Source organism: Salmo salar, chromosome 17 (assembly GCF_965601325.2).
Source record: "Salmo salar chromosome 17, fSalSal1, whole genome shotgun sequence".
Taxonomy (NCBI): domain Eukaryota; kingdom Metazoa; phylum Chordata; class Actinopteri; order Salmoniformes; family Salmonidae; genus Salmo; species Salmo salar.
In genome coordinates, this window is record NC_138307.1 from 64,787,299 (window position 1) to 64,808,296 (window position 20,998).

General features: G+C 44.3%; 1 protein-coding gene across 1 annotated transcript in view; it reads right to left on the reverse strand.

Moving 5' to 3' along the window:
* Positions 1–17,340, reverse strand: part of pgs2 (Decorin) — a 35,055-nt gene extending 17,715 nt beyond the window's left edge. The window contains 2 exon segments of the mRNA NM_001173562.1: positions 6,185–6,423; positions 17,192–17,340. Coding sequence (NP_001167033.1) covers positions 6,185–6,404 — 220 coding nt within the window. The 5' untranslated portion in view covers positions 6,405–6,423; positions 17,192–17,340.
* Between the last annotated feature and the right edge of the window lie 3,658 nt (positions 17,341–20,998).

Here is a 20,998-nt window from a genome sequence, read left to right on the forward strand (position 1 = left end):
TCCAACACCATCATTAAATCTACCGATGATACAACAGTGGTAGGCCTTACCACCGACAACAACGAGACAGCCTATAGGGAGGAGGTCAGAGACCTGGCCATGTGGTGCCAGGACAACAACCTCTCCCTCAACGTGATCAAGACAAAGGAGATGATTGTGGACTACAGGAAAAAGAGGACCGAGCACGCCCCCATTCTCATCGACAGGGCTGCAGTGGAGCAGGATGAGAGGTTCCTTGGTGTCCACATCACCAACAAACTAACATGGTCCAAACACACCATGACAGTCGTGAAGAGGGCACGACAAAACCTATTACCCCTCAGTAGACTGAAAAGATTTGGTATGGGTCCTCAGATCCTCAAAAGGTTCTACAGCTGCACCATCGAGGGCATCCTGACTGGTTGCATCACTGCCTGGTATGGCAACTGCTTGGCCTCCGACCGCAAGGCATTACAGAGGGTAGTGCGAATGACCCAGTACATCACTGGGGCCAAGCTTCCTGCCATTCAGGACCTCTATACCAGACGGTGTCAGAGGAAGGCCCTAAAAATAGACTCCAGCCACCCGAGTCATAGACTGTTCGCTCTGCTACCACATGGCAAGCGGTACTGGAGTGCCAAGTCTAGGTCCAAGAGGCTTCTAAACAGCTTATACCCCCAAGCCATAAGACTCCTGAACAGCTAATCAAATGGCTACCCAGACTATTCACATTTCCCCCCCCCCACCTTCCCGTCTCCACACCACTGCCACTGTCTGTTGTCATCTATGCATAGTAATTTTAATTAACTCTACGTACAAGTACATACTACCTCAACTAACCGGTGCCCCCGCACATTGACTCTGTACCGGCATCCCCTGTATATTGTTATTATACTGCTCCTCTTTAATTGCTTGTTACTTTTATCTCTTATTCTTATCCGTATTTTTTTAATCTGCACTGTCGGTTAGGGGCTCGTAAGTAAGCATTTCCCTGTAAGGTCTACACCTGTTGTATTCGGCGCATGTGACTCATACAATTTGATTTGATTTGATTTGAATGTTCCATTAAAAGTAAGAAAATCTATAAAAAAATATATTAAGTGAATTAGTTTGTTCAAACTTGGGAGCATTTCCATAGCAATGTCACGGATAAAATGGCTGGTCAGATCGTCTCAGTGCTCTGCAGATTATGTTTTCATTTGAGAAAGTCTGCTTGGCTGATACATAAGTAAGTGAGAGGTTGAGATAGTACGCTCTGTTCTTGTTGAGATACTGGCACGGTAACATGACCTCTTGACAAGTGGCAGACTAGAAAAATAGGAGCTGAATGCCAACATAGTCCCTTTATTGTAGCAATTTCAATCAATGCCAAATTAATGTGATATCAAGCATATGATTGCCCTGGCCTCTCGCCCTCATGCTTTCAGCACATCCAAGCATTAATTGCAACGTTTATGCAATTTCCAGCAATGCAATCCTTTTTTCGGGGGCTGTACTGTAACTTTCTCTCCATGTGAGGGGAAGGTCTGTTCAGTCATTATGGGTCTGATTGTCCCTGAGTTGAGCGTGAGTTTTCCATTACGTTGTCCATTCACAGCAGCACAGTGTAGCTACGTCTGTCAGCAACACCAGTAATGACTCAGTTCAGTCAGGGCTTTGGGAAAAAGAAGGGCTTCTGTCATCCACAACACCTGTTGACACATAGGGACCCATTAAATCAAACTCTCCTAGATAGGATAGTTCAAGGCAACTGGGAATTACATCCCTGTCGGATGAAGGTCTTTGACGACTGTAACATCAGCCTGTTTTTAATCTAAACCTTAATGAAACCAAGCATTTTTTAATGAGGAGTCTTGTGTTCATAAAACCTAATTTCCTAACTCAGAAAGAAAGGAAGCTGTTTTGATAGTACACCACCAGGGTTGGGGAGTAACGGATTACATGTAATCCGTTACATGCAAGGGATTACCAAAAATGTTAACTGTAATCCGTTATGTTACCAGCAAAAATATTGTAATCAGATTACAGATACTTTTGAAAAACTAGATGATTACTTTGAGGATTACTTTTTAATTCAGAAAGGATGTTTGAACAAATAAATCTTTAACACTTCTCTGTTTTCTCAATGACATTTAAATCAGCATTGAATATAGGAGCAAGATTAAGTTTGTTCCACCTGAGTGAGTCTGACCACAAGTCAGAGACCACTATGATGACACATAGTGATGGATCGAGGGAAAAGAGCAGGAATAGGCTTTTGTAGGCTACAGTCCAATCTATGTCTTCCAATGGTGCGACTGCTGTCGGCATCCAAAGATTATCCAACTTGAATAAACATTTGGAGGTAAGGATGACAGTGGTGGTGTAGTCTACGGCGATACGGATATCACTTATTATTGATATCTACATGGCACATTGATGTGAATCACACTGCTGCTCTCTCATTTAGCTATTTGCACCTTACAGATTGTGGTTGCTGTGGATGGCTGTTCACAAATATAAATGTGTATTTGAACCCAATAATGTTTGAATTCAAGAAGTTTAAGCTGTCTATCAATCATTGTTTTTGAAACCAGTGGACAGCCAGTGAAAAATGTGTTCTTGCAACAGCTGCATAGTGCGGATCCACGCTTATGGAATAACTGTGGGGCTTTTATTGCTCAATCTAATTCATGCTGAAAAAAATTAATAAATCCTAATCGACACATGCTCAAACTTGCACACTTTTGATATACTTAAAGGGGCAGTCTGTAGTTGCTACATCCATTTTTGGACTTATAAATGATATATCCATTGATTCTTGAAGAATATAACTTCTAAGTGACTCATGAGCTTAGTTCAACCGTCATACTCCATGAGAACCCAAAATACAAGCTTGTTTTACTCCAATGTTTGTAAACATTATAAATGTAAACAAACACTGTATAGCCTCATAACATGGTTAAAACATGTTTTGTTTATATTAATCTGAGAGTGGTTATATTTACATTTACATTTAAGTCATTTAGCGGACGCTCTTATCCAGAGCGACTTACAAATTGGTGCATTCACCTTATAATATCCAGTGGAACAACCACTTACAATAGTGCATCTAAATCTTTTAAGGGGGGGTTAGAAGGATTACTTTATCCTATCCCAGGTATTCCTTAAAGAGGTGGGGTTTCAGGTGTCTCCGGAAGGTGGTGATTGACTCCGCTGTCCTGGCGTCGTGAGGGAGCTTGTTCCACCATTGGGGTGCCAGAGCAGCGAACAGTTTTGACTGGGCTGAGCTGGAACTGTGCTTCCTCAGAGGTAGGGAGGCGAGCAGGCCAGAGGTGGATGAACGCAGTGCCCTTGTTTGGGTGTAGGGCCTGATCAGAGCATGAAGGTACGGAGGTGCCGTTCCCCTCACAGCTCCGTAGGCAAGCACCATGGTCTTGTAGCGGATGCGAGCTTCGACTGGAAGCCAGTGGAGAGAGCGGAGGAGCGGGGTGACGTGAGAGAACTTGGGAAGGTTGAACACCAGACGGGCTGCGGCGTTCTGGATGAGTTGTAGGGGTTTAATGGCACAGGCAGGGAGCCCAGCCAACAACGAGTTGCAGTAATCCAGACGGGAGATGACAAGTGCCTGGATTAGGACCTGCGCCGCTTCCTGTGTGAGGCAGGGTCGTACTCTGCGAATGTTGTAGAGCATGAACCTACAGGATCGGGTCACCGCCATGATGTTAGTGGAGAACGACAGGGTGTTGTCCAGGGTCACGCCGAGGCTCTTAGCACACTGGGAGGAGGACACAATGGAGTTGTCAACCGTGATGGCGAGATCATGGAACGGGCAGTCCTTCCCCGGGAGGAAGAGCAGCTCCGTCTTGCCGAGGTTCAGCTTGAGGTGGTGATCCGTCATCCACACTGATATGTCTGCCAGACATGCAGAGATGCGATTATATCACTCCAGGCCCATCCCTCAGCTTTTAACCAAAACAGAGGCGGGGCAGCCGTTTTGTTATTGTTTCATCTGTGGATTTGCCCTTTAAACAGCTGCATATTATTAAGATATCAAAGTGTCACCAACAAAAAGGTAAACAATAGGCCTATAGCAAATGCAGCATATGGCATACATTTTTCACATGTAAATAGCACTTTTCAGTAGCGCTCAAAGCATGCCAGTCCAAGAGCGCAGAATTTATTTTTCAACTCGAATCTATGAGCCCAATCAGTCCTCCATGACAACAAAATCATAAACAACAGAGTAGGGCTGGCTAATAAGTCCTCAGTTCCATATTTCCAAGTCCTATTCTTAAAGATCAAGTGGTATTACATTTATTGGAATGACTGGAATTCTGATAGACTTTGGTTTTTAATAAAGATATCCTTTAATCGTAATATTATATATAGTAGAAAGCGATGGGTTAGAAGAAGCCAACATAACCAACCCATAAAGTAAAATGTAATATCATATATGGCCTGCTATGTAAACTTTAACATTGATTTATCCTGCAATAGATGTCGTTCAATTGGTAACATACATTTTTGTCTTCTTCTAATGCCTCTTAATAAGGGGAAAGTAATCTAAAAGTAACATCATGTAATCAGATTACGTTACTGAGTTTGGGTATTTCAAAAGTTACGTTACTGATTACAGTTTTGGACAAGTAATTAGTAACTGTAATGGATTACATTTAGAAAGTAACCTACCCAACCCCGGACACCACAATGCCTATCGAGTAATTGCCCAAAGTATTTTTTAAATAAATGTACTGTAACTACGTCTGGTGAATGTCTAGACTACTAGCCTCTGCACTACTTCCTGCTTCATCTCTGCCCATACACATGTGATAACTGTAGCACGCACCGCCAGCTGGACGCCTGCAGAAATAAGGCCTTATGCTAACTTTTCCTTTTTCATCCAGTTTTCTAACTGTAAAAGGGGGTGACTTTGGATGGAAAGCAAACCAATCCAGCCCCCTCCCCTCCCCTCCCAGGCCTGTGTGTGTGCCAGCAGGTCTGGGGAACAGATGCAGTCTCCAGGCCCGAGGGGCCGGTGCCAGAGATGAGGATCCAACTCTGGGGCTCCTGGGAGACGTTCAGCGCTAACAGGACCCAGTGAGGTAATGGAACCATCCCTTCCCTGATCATCAGTCTCTCCATCTGTCTGTCGGAGTTGTTCTGTCTGTCTGTCTGGCTGGCTGCGTGGGTTAGTCTGTGTCTTTCTCTTCCTCCACTGGAACTCATGGTTTCCTTGATTTCCCTCCACTCTTTCTCTGTCCCTCTCCCTTCTTCTCTTTCACAGGTCTCTGTCTCTTTCTGTCTTTCTGTCTGTCTCTTTCTTTCTTTCTTCTCTCTCTCCTCTCTGTGTGTACATCCCAGTCCATCTGTATCTCTCACTCTGTCTTTGTCTGTCTCCAGTATTCCTCCCCTGCTCCTCCCTTTTAAAACAAGAGTAAAGCCCAAAAACAAACCAAACTCATAAAGAAGAGAAGAATTGCAAGGTTATAGAAGCTATATAAGCTACAGCCAATCAACTGGGTCAGTGACTTCCCTTGGCAGAGCAGTAGTCCTAGAGATGAGTCAGGCCAAAGCATAAGGGCGAATGAAGCAAATAAACAGGATAATCTCGCAAACAATTAAGAGGATCAAGTAAATCATTTTAATTGTGTGGAAACAGAGCGCCAAGCTAATTCGTGGCAGAGTTTGTTTGCCTCCAGAGGGGATGGAGAAAGGAGCGATCTGACGGAGAAAAACAAGCTTTAGAACATTGGGCTTGTTAAACTGGGGTGAGTTTGAGACTTTCCCAAGCCCCGCTAACCTTTTATATCCCTGCGTCTGCGAAAACAATTAGGAAAATTAGAAAAAGGCCAAAGTCACGGCAAAACTATGTCATCGTCGCGGAAGAGCATGAAATTCACAGCATCTGAGAGCGTTTAAAGTGGTCAGGCTGGGGCGATATTCTTTTAGGTAACGAGCTGATGATGGGTAGATCAAACGCCAGACACTCTTTGAACATTTCTCCGAGGTCCCCAGACGGAGGGAACACCTCTTTGGGAACCAGGAAGATGTATCTTATAAACTATGGGACTGCCTCAGTTAGACGAGAGAGGGAGAGAAGAGATGGTGCAACAGGTTGTCTGTATTACACTGACAAATTGACCTTAGCTCATGAAAACACATTGAATCACAGAAGTACATGCTGTTATGATATTAAATAGAATCTATTGGGAGAGTGTCTCACCTAAGTCGGAGCACTGCACCACGCGCAGGTGGCACTGGCAGCGGAAGGGGCACTTGGGTCCTTCGGGCATGGTGGGGATGTCCACGCTGGGCTCGATGGGCACCTCAGGCAACCCAGAGCCCGCCTCATCCTCCATCATGAAGTCCAGGAAGCCCGACTGGCGGAAGGGCAGTGACCAGCACGCTGTGACCAGGAGCAGGGAGAGACAGGCTGACCTCATGGTGCCTCTGTCCGGGAGCCTAGGGGGGAGGGAAAAGGTCATGGCTTAGAGGTTACAACTACTGTAGAGGGGTGCATGGGTATTGGTGGGTGGTAAAGGATGGGGGCAGAGGTGAGAGGTTAAGGTGTTCTACTTTTAGTAATAAAGAAGCTTTTTTATTGTATTCCATTGTTCTCCAAGCGTTGCTGACTCTCCTCTCTCCTTCAGTTTGCTCATCAACTCATGCACCTGGGTTCCAAAGCGAGGAAGCGGCAGTGATCCCTTCCCTAAGAGGTCAAGGATAGAAAGAGGCCAACCTTTCATTCAAGTACAGGGTTGTGAGATGTGTATGGGGGTGACAGGGTGAGAGGGCAAATGAGAGAGGGTAAAGGTCAGAGGTAGGAGGCTATAGGCTAGAAGGCCAAGCACCTGGATTTGCTTAGGTTTGTAACAGGTCAGCAGGGGGAGAATGGCCTATTTAGCTAAGAAAGGTTAAAGAGGAGAGGTCAGGGTAAAGCCAAAAACATTGGGAAATGTATCAATCTGTAAAATGGGGGACCACCAAGGCTGTACCAAGTGTATGTGCACTTTCACAGGGCAGAAACAGTAAGTATGCATACATATTCACAATATATGGTAACGATTTGTGAAAAACATCTTGTCAAACCAATGACTGATTACTGTATAATAGTACAGGAAAGTAATTTGTACTTATAGTGTTTTCCTTGTTTATCTCTCTCCATTTCAAGGCCCTCTAAGACTATAGGAAACCAGCCATGTACTGTGAGAAGTCTTCCAGTCTTCTTCTCTGATCGACAAGTCATGACCGCAATGGTCATCCATTCCAGTTCATTTTTGAGCCACTCAAGCCTTCTGACCAGTCTAGTCACACAAAACACACTCTGTCCAGTCAAACTGACCCAGTAGTCCAAGCCCAGACAAACACAGCCCGATTACTGTACTGTACTTTCAGTTCTCTCCAACTGGTTCAAGGTCAGTGTTATTATTCGGCTCATGATGTTTATGGTTACACACTGCCCCTTCAATTACTTTGGGACCAAAGAGAGAGGCGGGTCTGCTGGACCTTTGCATGACAGACAGATTGCTGGGTAGGTGACGGGGTGTGTGTGTGTGTGTGTGTGTGTGTGTGTGTGTGTGTGTGTGTGTGTGTGTGTGTGTGTGTGTGTGTGTGTGTGTGTGTGTGTGTGTGTGTGTGTGTGCGGTTCTTAGGGTGGCGTCAGGTCAATGGGAACAGGATCAGGCCTTACGGCGTCTCTCTCTGAACATCCAGGGTAATTATAAGTCTAACCCACACTACAGCCATCACACAGACAGACAGAGCTACATTACAGCACTCAATGGGAACAGAGTTCTCCGAGCATACTGTATCACCGTTGGGATCAATTTCATGAAAAAATAATTATGAAAAACTGCTGGGTTGATGGATTGAAATGGAATGGATTCCAACCGTGTGGCATATGCCTCTGCTCATTGTAATATGGGTGGACGAAGAAAACATGGATTCAATTGGATCTGACTTGTAATGCTGTGACTTTGACGTCTATTTTCCATGGAGGACTGAGCCTTAGCCTATGGAAACATGTTATTAAGTAGCCTTGCACGAGCCTTGGCTTATTCCAGCTGGAACGACTCATAGGGCAGGAGTCTATCTCCTGTTTCTGTAGCGTGAGGCAGCTTGATGTACAAGTACACTCCCTGGACAGGACGCGAGTCTATCACAGTGCCTTACCCCCAATCTATCTCCTTAATGCTAAGTGTCAAGCGAGACAAATCATGTCCCGTTTTTAGTCTTTGTTATGACTCAGCCAGGGATTGAACTCACAACCTTCCAATTTCAGGGTGGACACTCTAACCACAAGGCCACTGAGTTGGAAACACGTGCCATGTGGAAATGTGTTGAAACTCAGAGATAAAACAGATCCAATCTTAGCTTAACAGTAGAGCACAAGAACATGTTGGTCCAATCTTTTTGAACAGGGCAAATCTTGGCTCTAGGTTTAACTTATCTATAAGTCAATATGTAGGGGAAACCATAATGAATTCCCTGTTAGTTGTCTGCCAAGACGGTTAGTATTTTTAAACCTCCATTGGTCTGAGAGCAGGAAACCAAATAGAGATAGCAGGAAGGAATGCAGTACTGATTTACATAAGGGTCATTCCACGAAAATAGTGCATTTCAAAAGCCTGTTATATTAAATGAAAATTCAATAAATCCAATTTTTTATATGGATAAAGACTTGCTAAAGTGCAAAAACTCAGCATTTTGACATGTCCCTCTGTGCACATAACATGTCATCCCTGTTACCCATAGATAGACAGGATAGAAATGTTTTAACAATTGATTTTGTTTTATGATTGCCACTCCCTGTTGCACATGACACACTTCCATTCCCCCTGTCACAACGGGATTTATGGCTGATTTAAGATGAAATCACACCTTTTTTTTTTACACTTCTCAAAAGGCACTGAATTGGTGGAACGACCCATATAGTCCTTGACCGCTAAGCATTGATCCTGAACTCCTCAGTGTTTGGACGTTAGCCACTGCAGGAGGTACATGCAGGCAGGCACACACATGCACACATGCACACGCACACACAGAGGAATTCATATTAAAAGCAGCCTCCTGTGTGTCCTCCCATTTCTAGGTGATAATAAACATTCCTGAGACGTATTAAAACAAAGCAGAGCAGGAGGGAAGAGATACCAATCTCCTTGAAGAGGGAGATCTGTCAGTCATGTTTTTATTAAACACATTAGCAACAACTGTATAATACTACCTGCTGATTGGTTGGTAATATGCTAACCCAACAACGCCACATCCAATGTGGTGCTAGTAATGATCAAAACTGACATACATGTCTAGGTTAGCTTATTTCATGTGTACAGGCATAGTACGATAAGGATTTGACACAATTGTGAGAAAAAATTGAATAAGGAAGCGTTTGAAGCTTGCAAACCATGCAAAACATGTTAATCAAGATCTTGATTCTGTCCATTTAGTAGTAACTAATCTAATCTGTATTCTAGAGAGGCTGAGCGATGCCACGAGACCCAGTAATGCAGAAGGGAGCTCGTCACAGTTTGATTGAACCTGTGCAGGCAGACACATCCCATTAGACGTCCCACTGAGCCCCAGGCATTGGCTCTTTCATCAGTAGTTTCCTCAAAGATATCCAGGAGAGAGGAGGGGAGAGGAGAGAGGGTGGAGGTACAGCTTCACAAGCATAAAGGGCTGATCTGGCGAGGCACCCATGGTGCATCTGGAGCATCCATTGGTTAGATCACAGACGGCCCTAAAAAAACATGCTTCGAAGTGAAAGTCTGTGTGTGAACCTAGAGGGCTGTGTCCACGGCACGCCACAACACGACAGAGCCGATCCTCTGCTAAACCACTGAAAAAACCTGCCACCGTCAGCACTTTGACTGGTCTTCTATCTCCTCAATCTCCCATCTTCAGACAACTGCTTGGCAATGTCTATTGGGCCAGCAAGGCCTTCTCTCTCTCTCTCTCTCTCTCTCTCTCTCTCTCTCTCTCTGTGTGTTTCCCTCCTCTCTCTCTCTCTCTCTCTCTCTCTCTCTCTCTCTGTGTTTCCCTCTCTCTCTCTCTGTGTGTGTTTCCCTCTCTCTCTCTCTCTCCCTCTCTCTGTGTGTGTGTTTTCCTCTCTCTCCCTCTCTCTCTCTCTCTCTCTGTGTTTGTGTTCCCCCTCTCTCTCTCTCTCTCTCCTCTCTCTCTCTCTCTCTCGCTCTCTCTCTCTGTGTGTGTTTCCATCTCTCTCTCTCTCTCTCTCTCTCTCTCTCTCTCTCTCTCTCTCTCTCTCTCTCTCTCTCTCTGTCTCTCTCTCTCTCTGTCTCTGTCTCTGTCTCTCTCTCTCTCTCTCTCTCTCTGTGTGTGTGTTTCCTCTCTCTCTCTCTCTCTCTCTCTCTCTCTCTCTCTCTCTCTCTCTCTAATTTATGTTTTGTTTAGGTGGATCCTTTGAATGAGTTCTCAGTGCACTTCTAATGACTAATCCAAAGGGCTTACACTGTTTGTTGACAGCTGTATATGAAAGGCTTTGAGAGGGCTGAGGTGCACAATGCAAAGTGTGTGAGTGAAGGCCTTACATGGGTTCAGTCAGTGTCTAGGTATCTAGACCACACAGTGTTGTAGTTGACCCTGCTGTAGGGTAAAGTCTCCGGGAAGCAGTTGTCAGGGATCTAAGGACCATTGGATATAGTTGGTTAAATAGCTAACAAAATAGCTACCCGAACTGTCTGCTTTGACCCTTTTTGCAGTTACTTTTATTTCTCATCACATACGCCGCTGCTAATGTTTATTATCTGTCACTTTATTCCTAGTTATATGTACATATCTACGTCAATTACCTCGTACCCCTGCACATCCACTTGGTACTAGTACCTCGTGTATGTAGCCAAGTTATAGTTACTCATTGTGTATTTATTATTATTTTTATTAATACATTTTATTACTTTTCTATTATTTCTCTATTTTCTTTCTCTCTGCATTGTTGGGAAGGGTAGGGTAGGGTAAGCATTGCACTGTTAGTCTACAACTGTTGTTTACGAAACATGTGACATATAACATTTGATTTGCTTTGATATGATCGTGGTTATTTTACTAGTGTATACTGCAGAGTAAAACATGTATTTGACATCGATAAGATTTATTGTTCTGGATATTGTTTGATGGCTTAGGGAACTTGAATGGGCAGTATAGTGTGGTACATTACAGTGTGGTTTACCACTCAAGTTGAGTTAGTCTCATTGATGTCCTGGGCAATGCCCACCAACATGCTTTTGCACATTGGCACGTTTGTTGAACTCTCTCACCATTCATGCCGTTCTGCTGATGCCCCCCAAATCACGTCAGAGCCATCTTTTTGTCTGCTTGTTACAGTAGCAAAGGCAACAGGGCCAGATACTGTTCATATGCACTCAAGTGGACCTAACCTGTCAATTATTTCTCTTTTAATGAGGTGACAATTAGCGTACGTTAGTCAACTTGTGTCATGTTGTCAACATCACCGTGATTACTAGAACCAGATTGATTAGCGATACCATTGACAACAAACACGTAAATAGCGACACAATGACGTCTATCCGGAGCAGATTTGATGGTCAACTATAAACTGGCACATATTACGGGGTCCATATTTGGATAGTACAGGAGGAGGGCAGTAACTAGCTGTAGTGCTAGCTGTGAGCGATGTCTTTAATGTTGCGGATGCGTAATGTGAGATGTTATTTAGTTCCCGGATCAGTAGGGAACCCGGTGCAATGAGGGCCTAGAGAGTTTTAACAGTTCTGAGATCAGTGGTTATTTTTCATACTCTTCTTCATACGTGTGTGTGTGTGTGTGTGTGTGTGTGTGTGTGTGTGTGTGTGTGTGTGTGTGTGTGTGTGTGTGTGTGTGTGTGTGTGTGTGTGTGTGTGTGTGTGTGTGTGTGTGTGTGTGTGTGTGTCTTCATACAATGTGAGTGTGTGTAACCGATGTGAAATGGCTAGTTAGTTAGCGGTGGTGCGCGCTAATAGCGTTTCAATCGGTGACGTCACTCGCTCTGAGACTTGAAGTAGGGTTTCCCCTTGCGTTGCAAGGGCCGCGGCTTTTGTGGCACGATGGGTAACGATGCTTAGTGGGGTGTGAGTTGTTGATGTGTGCAAGGGTCCCTGGTTTGAGCCCGGGTTGGGGCGAAGAGCGGGACGGAACCTAAACTGTTACGGTGTGTGTGTGTGTGTGTGTGTGTGTGTGTGTGTGTGTGTGTGTGTGTGTGTGTGTGTGTGCGTCTGACTGCCTGTGTTCAATAATCGAAAGGTGGAAAGGTAGGTGCAGTCAAAAGACACCCTCTCCCTTTCATTCCTACTCTTCTCATTCTCTGTAAGGCCTGAGGGCTGTGTTTTGTCAGAGCAAGTCTGATCTTTCTCTCTGAGCGGAGGGGTGGGGGTTGACACTTCCTTTCTTTGCAGCAGCCTTGTCAACCCCCCTCCCTCCCTCCCTCCCTCTCATCCCTCTCTCTTCCTCGCCACTTTCTCTAAAAATCTGGACAGACTTCTGACAAGTCTCAGGCAGGAAGCAGATTACAGTAGAGACACCATGTAACATATCTGTCTCATTATTCCCTCCACACATCTCTCTCTCTCTGTCTCTCTCTCCCTCTCTCTCTCTCTTCCTCTGTCTTTCTCTCTCCATCTATCTCTCTCCTGGACACCATTCAGTTGTATTCCATCCATGCCACATGTACAGTATGTAAGTCATCAGCCCATACTCCTACCTTTCCAAACTTGTGCAGCATTTGCGAGAGGATGACAGAGATGGTATGTTGTACTTGTTTTGTGTCTGACTGACTGACAGGAGACAGATCTCAATTCCAACCCTCCTACCCCCTACCACTACCTTCACCCTCCATGACTCCATTCTGCTCCAACTCTCCTTGACTGGGGTCTCAGCCTTCTGTCTCCAGAGGGCCTGTCAGTAACGAATCAAGGGGAGGTATTTACAAGGTTATGAGATGTCTGAAACATGTGTTACCCCTTTAAACCCCTCAACAACTCAACGTGTCAACCCCTCCCCAACCAGACGCAGATACCCAGACAGTTTTAACCATTTCCAGTCCTCAAGACCCGGTTTGTCTGTCTGCGCGATTCATCTGCCTCCATATTGAAATCCTACTAACGGGTCTCCCTTTGTCATTGTTTTTACCCTAAAGACATTTCCAAAGACATCTGAGTTCAAGAGAGTTTATCTCTACGGGGAGAAAACCAGAGATCCATCCAATAAACAACTTCTATGTGAAATGATGGGCAGATTGGACACTACAGATAATATACCAGCGCTTTGTCAACAGGAAATGCCTCCATCCCTAACCCCTTCAGTGGTCACACTAGTTCCCTAACAGAGTGACTTCCCCACGTCAAAGCCAGAAACTCTCTCTGGATCCTTTACAAGACCAACGTCTGTGAGCATTGCATTTCTTTGGGAGAACTCCAAAGATATTCAGAAATTGGGTCATAAAAACATATATATCGTTGACAGACAGCAGAGACCGCAGAAATCCCTGAAGCGTCTGTGCTGTTTTGGACCGTTGTAGGAGAAAGCCTGTGAATGGTTACACCACGTTTGAACCGTTCATTGAGGAGTATTGTATGGCTAACATTTATATATCCACGCTTGTATTATCTACAGCTTGTATTATCTACAGCCTGTATTATCTACAGCCTGTATTATCTACAGCTTGTATTATCTACAGCCTGTATTATCTACAGCTTGTATTATCTACAGCTTGTATTATCTACAGCTTGTATTATCTACAGCCTGTATTATCTACAGCTTGTATTATCTACAGCCTGTATTATCTACAGCTTGTATTATCTACAGCCTGTATTATCTACAGCTTGTATTATCTACAGCCTGTATTATCTACAGCCTGTATTATCTACAGCCTGTATTATCTACAGCCTGTATTATCTACAGCCTGTATTATCTACAGCTTGTATTATCTACAGCCTGTATTATCTACAGCCTGTATTATCTACAGCTTGTATTATCTACAGCCTGTATTATCTACAGCTTGTATTATCTACAGCTTGTATTATCTACAGCTTGTATTATCTACAGCCTGTATTATCTACAGCTTGTATTATCTACAGCCTGTATTATCTACAGCTTGTATTATCTACAGCTTGTATTATCTACAGCCTGTATTATCTACAGCTTGTATTATCTACAGCTTGTATTATCTACAGCCTGTATTATCTACAGCTTGTATTATCTACAGCCTGTATTATCTACAGCTTGTATTATCTACAGCCTGTATTATCTACAGCCTGTATTATCTACAGCTTGTATTATCTACAGCCTGTATTATCTACAGCCTGTATTATCTACAGCCTGTATTATCTACAGCCTGTATTATCTACAGCTTGTATTATCTACAGCTTGTATTATCTACAGCTTGTATTATCTACAGCCTGTATTATCTACAGCCTGTATTATCTACAGCTTGTATTATCTACAGCTTGTATTATCTACAGCCTGTATTATCTACAGCTTGTATTATCTACAGCCTGTATTATCTACAGCCTGTATTATCTACAGCTTGTATTATCTACAGCCTGTATTATCTACAGCCTGTATTATCTACAGCCTGTATTATCTACAGCCTGTATTATCTACAGCTTGTATTATCTACAGCTTGTATTATCTACAGCTTGTATTATCTACAGCCTGTATTATCTACAGCCTGTATTATCTACAGCTTGTATTATCTACAGCTTGTATTATCTACAGCCTGTATTATCTACAGCTTGTATTATCTACAGCCTGTATTATCTACAGCCTGTATTATCTACAGCTTGTATTATCTACAGCCTGTATTATCTACAGCCTGTATTATCTACAGCCTGTATTATCTACAGCTTGTATTATCTACAGCTTGTATTATCTACAGCCTGTATTATCTACAGCCTGTATTATCTACAGCCTGTATTATCTACAGCTTGTATTATCTACAGCTTGTATTATCTACAGCCTGTATTATCTACAGCCTGTATTATCTACAGCTTGTATTATCTACAGCTTGTATTATCTACAGCCTGTATTATCTACAGCCTGTATTATCTACCGCCTGTATTGAACAGATGTGAAGATCTACTCTGCTGCCCAACCTACTATTTTTCTCTTTCTCCTTTTCTCTCTCTTTTTCCCTCCCTTCATCTCCCATAGATTAAGACATGTTTTTCTTTGACCCTCTGGCAGTACAATTTGCTTGTTGGAAAGAGCACTACTGGAGAATGGAACTTTATATTATTCCAACGAGGAACATTTTTATTTGTGGCTAACGTCCATCTTTCAGCTTATTGTTCTCTCTCGGCCTGGACAGTTACAGTGATTCCAGACGGGAAAATGTGGCCCCTGGGCTCAAACCTCGCCTCTAAAGACCCATGTCTTACTTTTCTAATACAGAGCTAATCAAACTATACTGTACAAGTTGGTCCAAACAAACGAGACTTAAACATCAATGACTCCACCAACATGCCACAGCATGTTTAGGTTGAGGTTGTGGAGAGCACTAGGGGTGGACTAGGAAAACACGTCCTGTCCATCCTCCAACTCATAACCCCTTCCTCTCCACTCTGTACTCCATCTCCAGTTCAGCCCTGTAAAAAAACTCCCTCTGTGTTGGAGGATGTTAGCAGTTAGCTGGGAGTTTTGCGGTGTCTTGCAGGGAAGCCATCAGTCAGATCTCTCTGTGATAGAGGAAGCTGTACTGTTAGTGGATTAATAAGGCTTTGGGTTGCCAGGTACTGCTTTTTCTTTCCCCCTTTCTTCAACTTCAAAGCAGGTCCTCCCTTTAATTTTGGTTGCCCCGGACGATTTGGGTCTGCAGCGCTTCCATCAAAGCAGAGTGGTGACGAGGCGGGCCGAAACGGTGCGTTAACATTGATGTGAAACAGAACAGCAGTACAACAAGTTAAATAAACCATTTCAGATCGATTTGTTTTAGTCTAAAATGCCCTGGATGGGTTCATTCTGGCATGAACTGCTGCAAGTGAACTGTACTGGCTTGAGGAAATACAAAGAAATCCTTGTTGTTGTTGTGTTTTTATTTTGCTTGTAGGATCTCCAAGTGCCAGAGGGAGAGAACAAAAGAGAGAAAGCAATGCAATAAAGTGCTACAACTGAAGAAAAGGACACTGGTAAACTTAATGGGTTTTCCACCAGGGCCAGTTACTGACAAGAGAGGAGAGAAAACTCTCCAGGGACTTCACATCAAAGAAACCTCTTCTCCAACTCTCTATTCCTCTGCCCTGCTCACACAGAGACACAACAACTCTGAATGCATGTAAAACCATAAACTAACACCACTGGACAGTTTGATGGAAGGGAAAACCACATGTACAACCACAAGCCAACTAACTGACAAAACAGCTCACTTGCTCAAGTGCCTTGATGGGTTAAAAACTAAAAACCGCAAGGGATAAACCAATAAAGTCAAGGAAAGATATCATGGTATCCTCTTTTGGATAAATAGGGTAGGGTTTTCTAATACACTGGCATGGCAGTGAAGTGCTAGCATCAACAGTAGCACCACACCCCTCCCTATAGCTGGTGCTGTCTTCATCATTCTGTAGGTTATCACATGGTCTGGTATGGGAATGATTAACTATGGTCTCTCCTCCCTAAGCCAGACTAAGACCTGGCCACGCATCTAGTTTAGAGGGAGCACGCACACACACACACACACACATGCACACATGCACACACACACACACACACACACACACACACACACACACACACACACACACACACACACACACACACACACACACACACACACACACTAACCCTACGCCCACACAAAACAAATTTGCAATATCATGCACAAACGCATCACTTTCATGATATGCCTGGCATGACTCATGTCGTACATTCTAATTGGATGTATGTGCAAAAACATCGAAATGAACAACCGTTCATGACCAGTTCAACCACAAAATCACTGCACACATAGTCTGGTGGTAGAGTTAAGGAATGACGGAACATCAAAAGAGCATCCACATCACAGAACCTACCAAGCCATTAGAAAACCTCAAACCACAAGCACAGCATCACCATTTTACTAACAAAGTCTGCACGTTTGGTACCCCCGAAACACAATAACCCCAATTCCAAATCCCTTTTAATAATTCCCCTCACAATCCCCCTCTCTTCCCACACTCCCCAGGCCTATAATCCAGTCTTTCCCGAGTTTCCCCCCCAAGATCCATCCATCAGTGTGTTATCCTACCTGTGCTCTGTAGAAGCGTGGGAGAGAGAGCGAGAGAGTTAGAGTGCGCCGAGGTCAGATGGTCTTCCTTCCAAATATCCAGTTGGGGCTATAGGCTGAATCACTGTGAGCCTTCTGCACTGTACTGCAACGGGCCGAGCGATAATTGCACTGAGAGCGCGCGCAGCCAAGACCAAGCAGGTGTGCTCTGTCACGGCCGAAGGGGAGGAGGAAGGGGCTGAGAGAGGAAGAGAGAGAGGGAGGGAGCTCCTGTTAAATTGAGACACTTGGTGGAGAGAACTTCCCCCAGCAAAAGAGAGAGAGAGAGAGAGAGCGCGCTCCAAAAACAGCTGGAAATAGAGGGAGAGAAAAGGGAGGAAAATTTAAAAATGAACAGTCACAGAGCGATGGAGAAAAAGAAGAGGAGAGTGGAGGGAAGAAAGGAGGGAGAGAGAGAAATGGAGGGAGAGAGAGAGGCAGAGTTAAGGCAATAAGCAGTGACTAGGCTGGCAGGCTCCCATTCAGTACCATCTGGTAATGATAGGTCCTCCAGAGCTCAGTTCAAAAACGCCAGCTACTCTCTGCCTTCCTCTCACTAATGTTCTTTCTTCCATTTTTCTCCCTCTCCCTCTCCCTCTCTCTCTTTCTTTACTTTGGTGAAATTCAAACTAATTTAACACAGCCAACTACCCCTCTGCCTTTGTTGAATCCCGCACAAGCATTCAGTCCACCCTCCCCCTTCACCCCCAATCTCCTGATTGGGTCGGTTTACTTATTTACACTTAACTAAAAGGGACAAGGGGACCGTTCCAATTAGGAGGAAGAGGAGGGGGATCGTAGTTCTTAGTTCTCCCCATCCCCTGGTTTACCCTCCATGTGTCACATCTACTTTAGGTCTATAATTTCCCCCTCCGGCTGGGCTCAGGGTTGGTCTGTCTGACTAGCATGTCACACTAACCACCCTGGCGTGTGTGTTATTTTAGTCCAAAGGCTAAAGTGAAGGATTTAATACTCTTTAAATAGTTCAGATTACTGCCCCAGACCAGTGAGGTGCAGTCGGAGCTGAGCACTTCAGAGCTCTGTGTCGCTTGGACTGGCTCTACTTAGTTACACTTACAACAAAGACTGCACGAGAGAGGGAGAGCTTTCAAGAATACTTTCTACAGTACAGAGATGAGTACACAGAGAAATATGACTAAGACATAATGAATGCATTTGAAGACATGTAGGTTGTTGTAAACAGCCTAGAGTTGTTATGAATGCGTTATGGGTGTGATCGATAAGGCACTACAAATTCATAATGCTTTATACAACTTTGGTTCATAGAACGTTTTCACAAGCATCATTACAGAAATGATGGAACTGGATCAGTTAAAGCTAGTTGGAGGAAACATTGCTTCCACCCATCCAGTCCTTTCATTGGTCGCTGTGTGGCGGGGAAAAGCCAGAAGGATGCATTGAAGGAGGCATACTGTACATTTAACAAGGACTTATAAATGAATGATATGTGCCTATTGATTCTTGAAGGACAAACTTAGAAATGCCTCATGACCTTAGTTCAACTGGCGTACCTCATCAGAACCCAAAATATAAGCTTGTTTAACTCAAATGTTTGTAAACAAAGTAAATGTAAACAAACACTAATTAGCCTTATTGTTTCAACTGTGGATTGCCCCTTTATGGCCTGGGGACAGGCAAAGCATTGCAAAGTTCATGCTAGCTACTGATCTAAAGCCATAGTGTTAATGGTATATAGACCAACGATGACCAGAGTCAATGAATTCTACTAGCTCCATAAAGCATACATGAATGGTGACATCTCCAGACTCCCACTCTAAGAACTACACTGTATCAACAGCCATGAATTATCTCAACAACGTTGAATTATTTCAGCAACACATTCTGCAGAGACCTCAGAGTGTGGTCATATGGTTGTTGATGAATGATTGTATAGAGGGTAGAAACCTAGAGCAGATCTGATGAATGATAGAACAAGGAACATCTACAAAGGACTGCTGTGCCCTTCCTGCATTCAGCCTCCACCCAATGTATGCTAGCATCAGATGCTCTCTCTCTCTCTAACTCTTTCTTTCTCTCTCTCTCTCCCTCCCACTCAGCCTATCATGCACGGCTCAGATCAAAGGGATCTGGTCAAATGGCTGAACTTTAGCTAGTAAGACTTCGTCTCTAATGGGAGGTACAGCATTCCAGCCGTATCCCATCTCAATGATCCTTCTCCAAGCTAAGGAAAGAAGGACCACCCACATAGACATTGGTCATGACCAAGGTATCAGTACGACTGTCTTAAATCACTCAGAAACCAGCCCAACAAACTGAACCCTAAAAACACCCATTCTCAAAATACAAAAGCAGGTAACATTGAAAAGGTATTTTTACTTGTTGAGTTAAACGACTTGTTAAATGGTTGTCGTTGTATTGTCTTTGATTCAGATTCTGGTCGAGTTGCTTACTTTTTTGTAGGGTCAGGGAAGGTTCAACTGAAATACAGGGCCAGTTTTTCAAAAGGGATCTATCTGGATTTCTCCTATCGGATAGGATTATTGACTTGAATGGGGACTCCAGTTCTATTCATTCTTTCTCTATGCATTTAATCATATCTAGGGGGAGTCAGACAGAGAAAAAGAAGGGTGGGTCATGGTCTTCGGCACTGTGTGGAGGTCTTGGAGAAAGCCTCGGGGTAGAGGGCCACGAATACAAACACTGAGATCATACCTTGTGTGAAAAGGGGCGTGGAGGGGAGAGGAATGATGGAGGGGAAGAGAGTGAGTGGAAAGGAAAGGTGGACGGGAAAGAGGAGTGGTGGATGGTGAGAGAGGGGCAGAGAACTGTAAACAGGTGATTATTTACATTTTAGTCATTTAGCAGACACTCTTATCCAGAGCGACTTACAGTAGTGAATGCATACATTTCATACATTTTCCGTACTGGTCCCCCGTGGGAATCGAACCCACAACCTTGGCGTTGCAAACACCATGCTCTACCAATTGAGCCACACGGGACATCTTATCTTCGACCTTCAGTGAAACAGCTCAGTTCACATAGCCTCCAGATGGTCTTAAGGACTTTAAAAATGACTGAGTGGATCAAGGAAGGTTCTATACCTGTAATCACTAATATAGGTGTTGTACTGGGATCATCAGGGGTTGTCATAAAAGTCTCAGTTTTTTGTCAACCTACAGCTTCTCACTATCAAACCCCAGGGATAACGTTTGGTTGGACAGTAGAGACCCCTAATCCTCTGAGGTGTCAACTTCAATGTTCCATGATCTACTGTGTGTGTGTGTGTGTGTGTGTGTGTGTGTGTGTGTGTGTGTGTGTGTGTGTGTGTGTGTGTGTGTGTGTGTGTGTGTGTGTGTGTGTGTGTAAGGTTTTGCCCGAGGTCGGCTCGTCCTCGCTCCACAGCACACAGATAGGCCTAAACATAGCTCTAAATGATTTGGAAATTGCACTTGGGGCTAAACTAACACAGTCTCCACCTCTCTTTCCATTACTCAGCATTCTCCCTCCATCTCTCACATTTCTCCCTCCCCCTTCCTTTAATCTTTCTGTCTCTCAATCTCTCCCTCGTCACCCTTCCCTTTACTTGCTCATTTTCTCCCTTTAGTCCTCCCTCCCTCCCTCCCTCCCTCCCTCCCTCCCTCCCTCCCTCCCTCCCTCCCTCCCTCCCTCCCTCCCTCCCTCCCTCCCTCCCTCCCTCCCTCCCTCCCTCCCTCCCTCCCTCCCTCCCTCGTCTCTTCCCCGCTTCTTCCCTTCTTTGTCCCTGTCCCACCCTCTTCCCTTATAAAATCACACTGTTTCCACACCAGC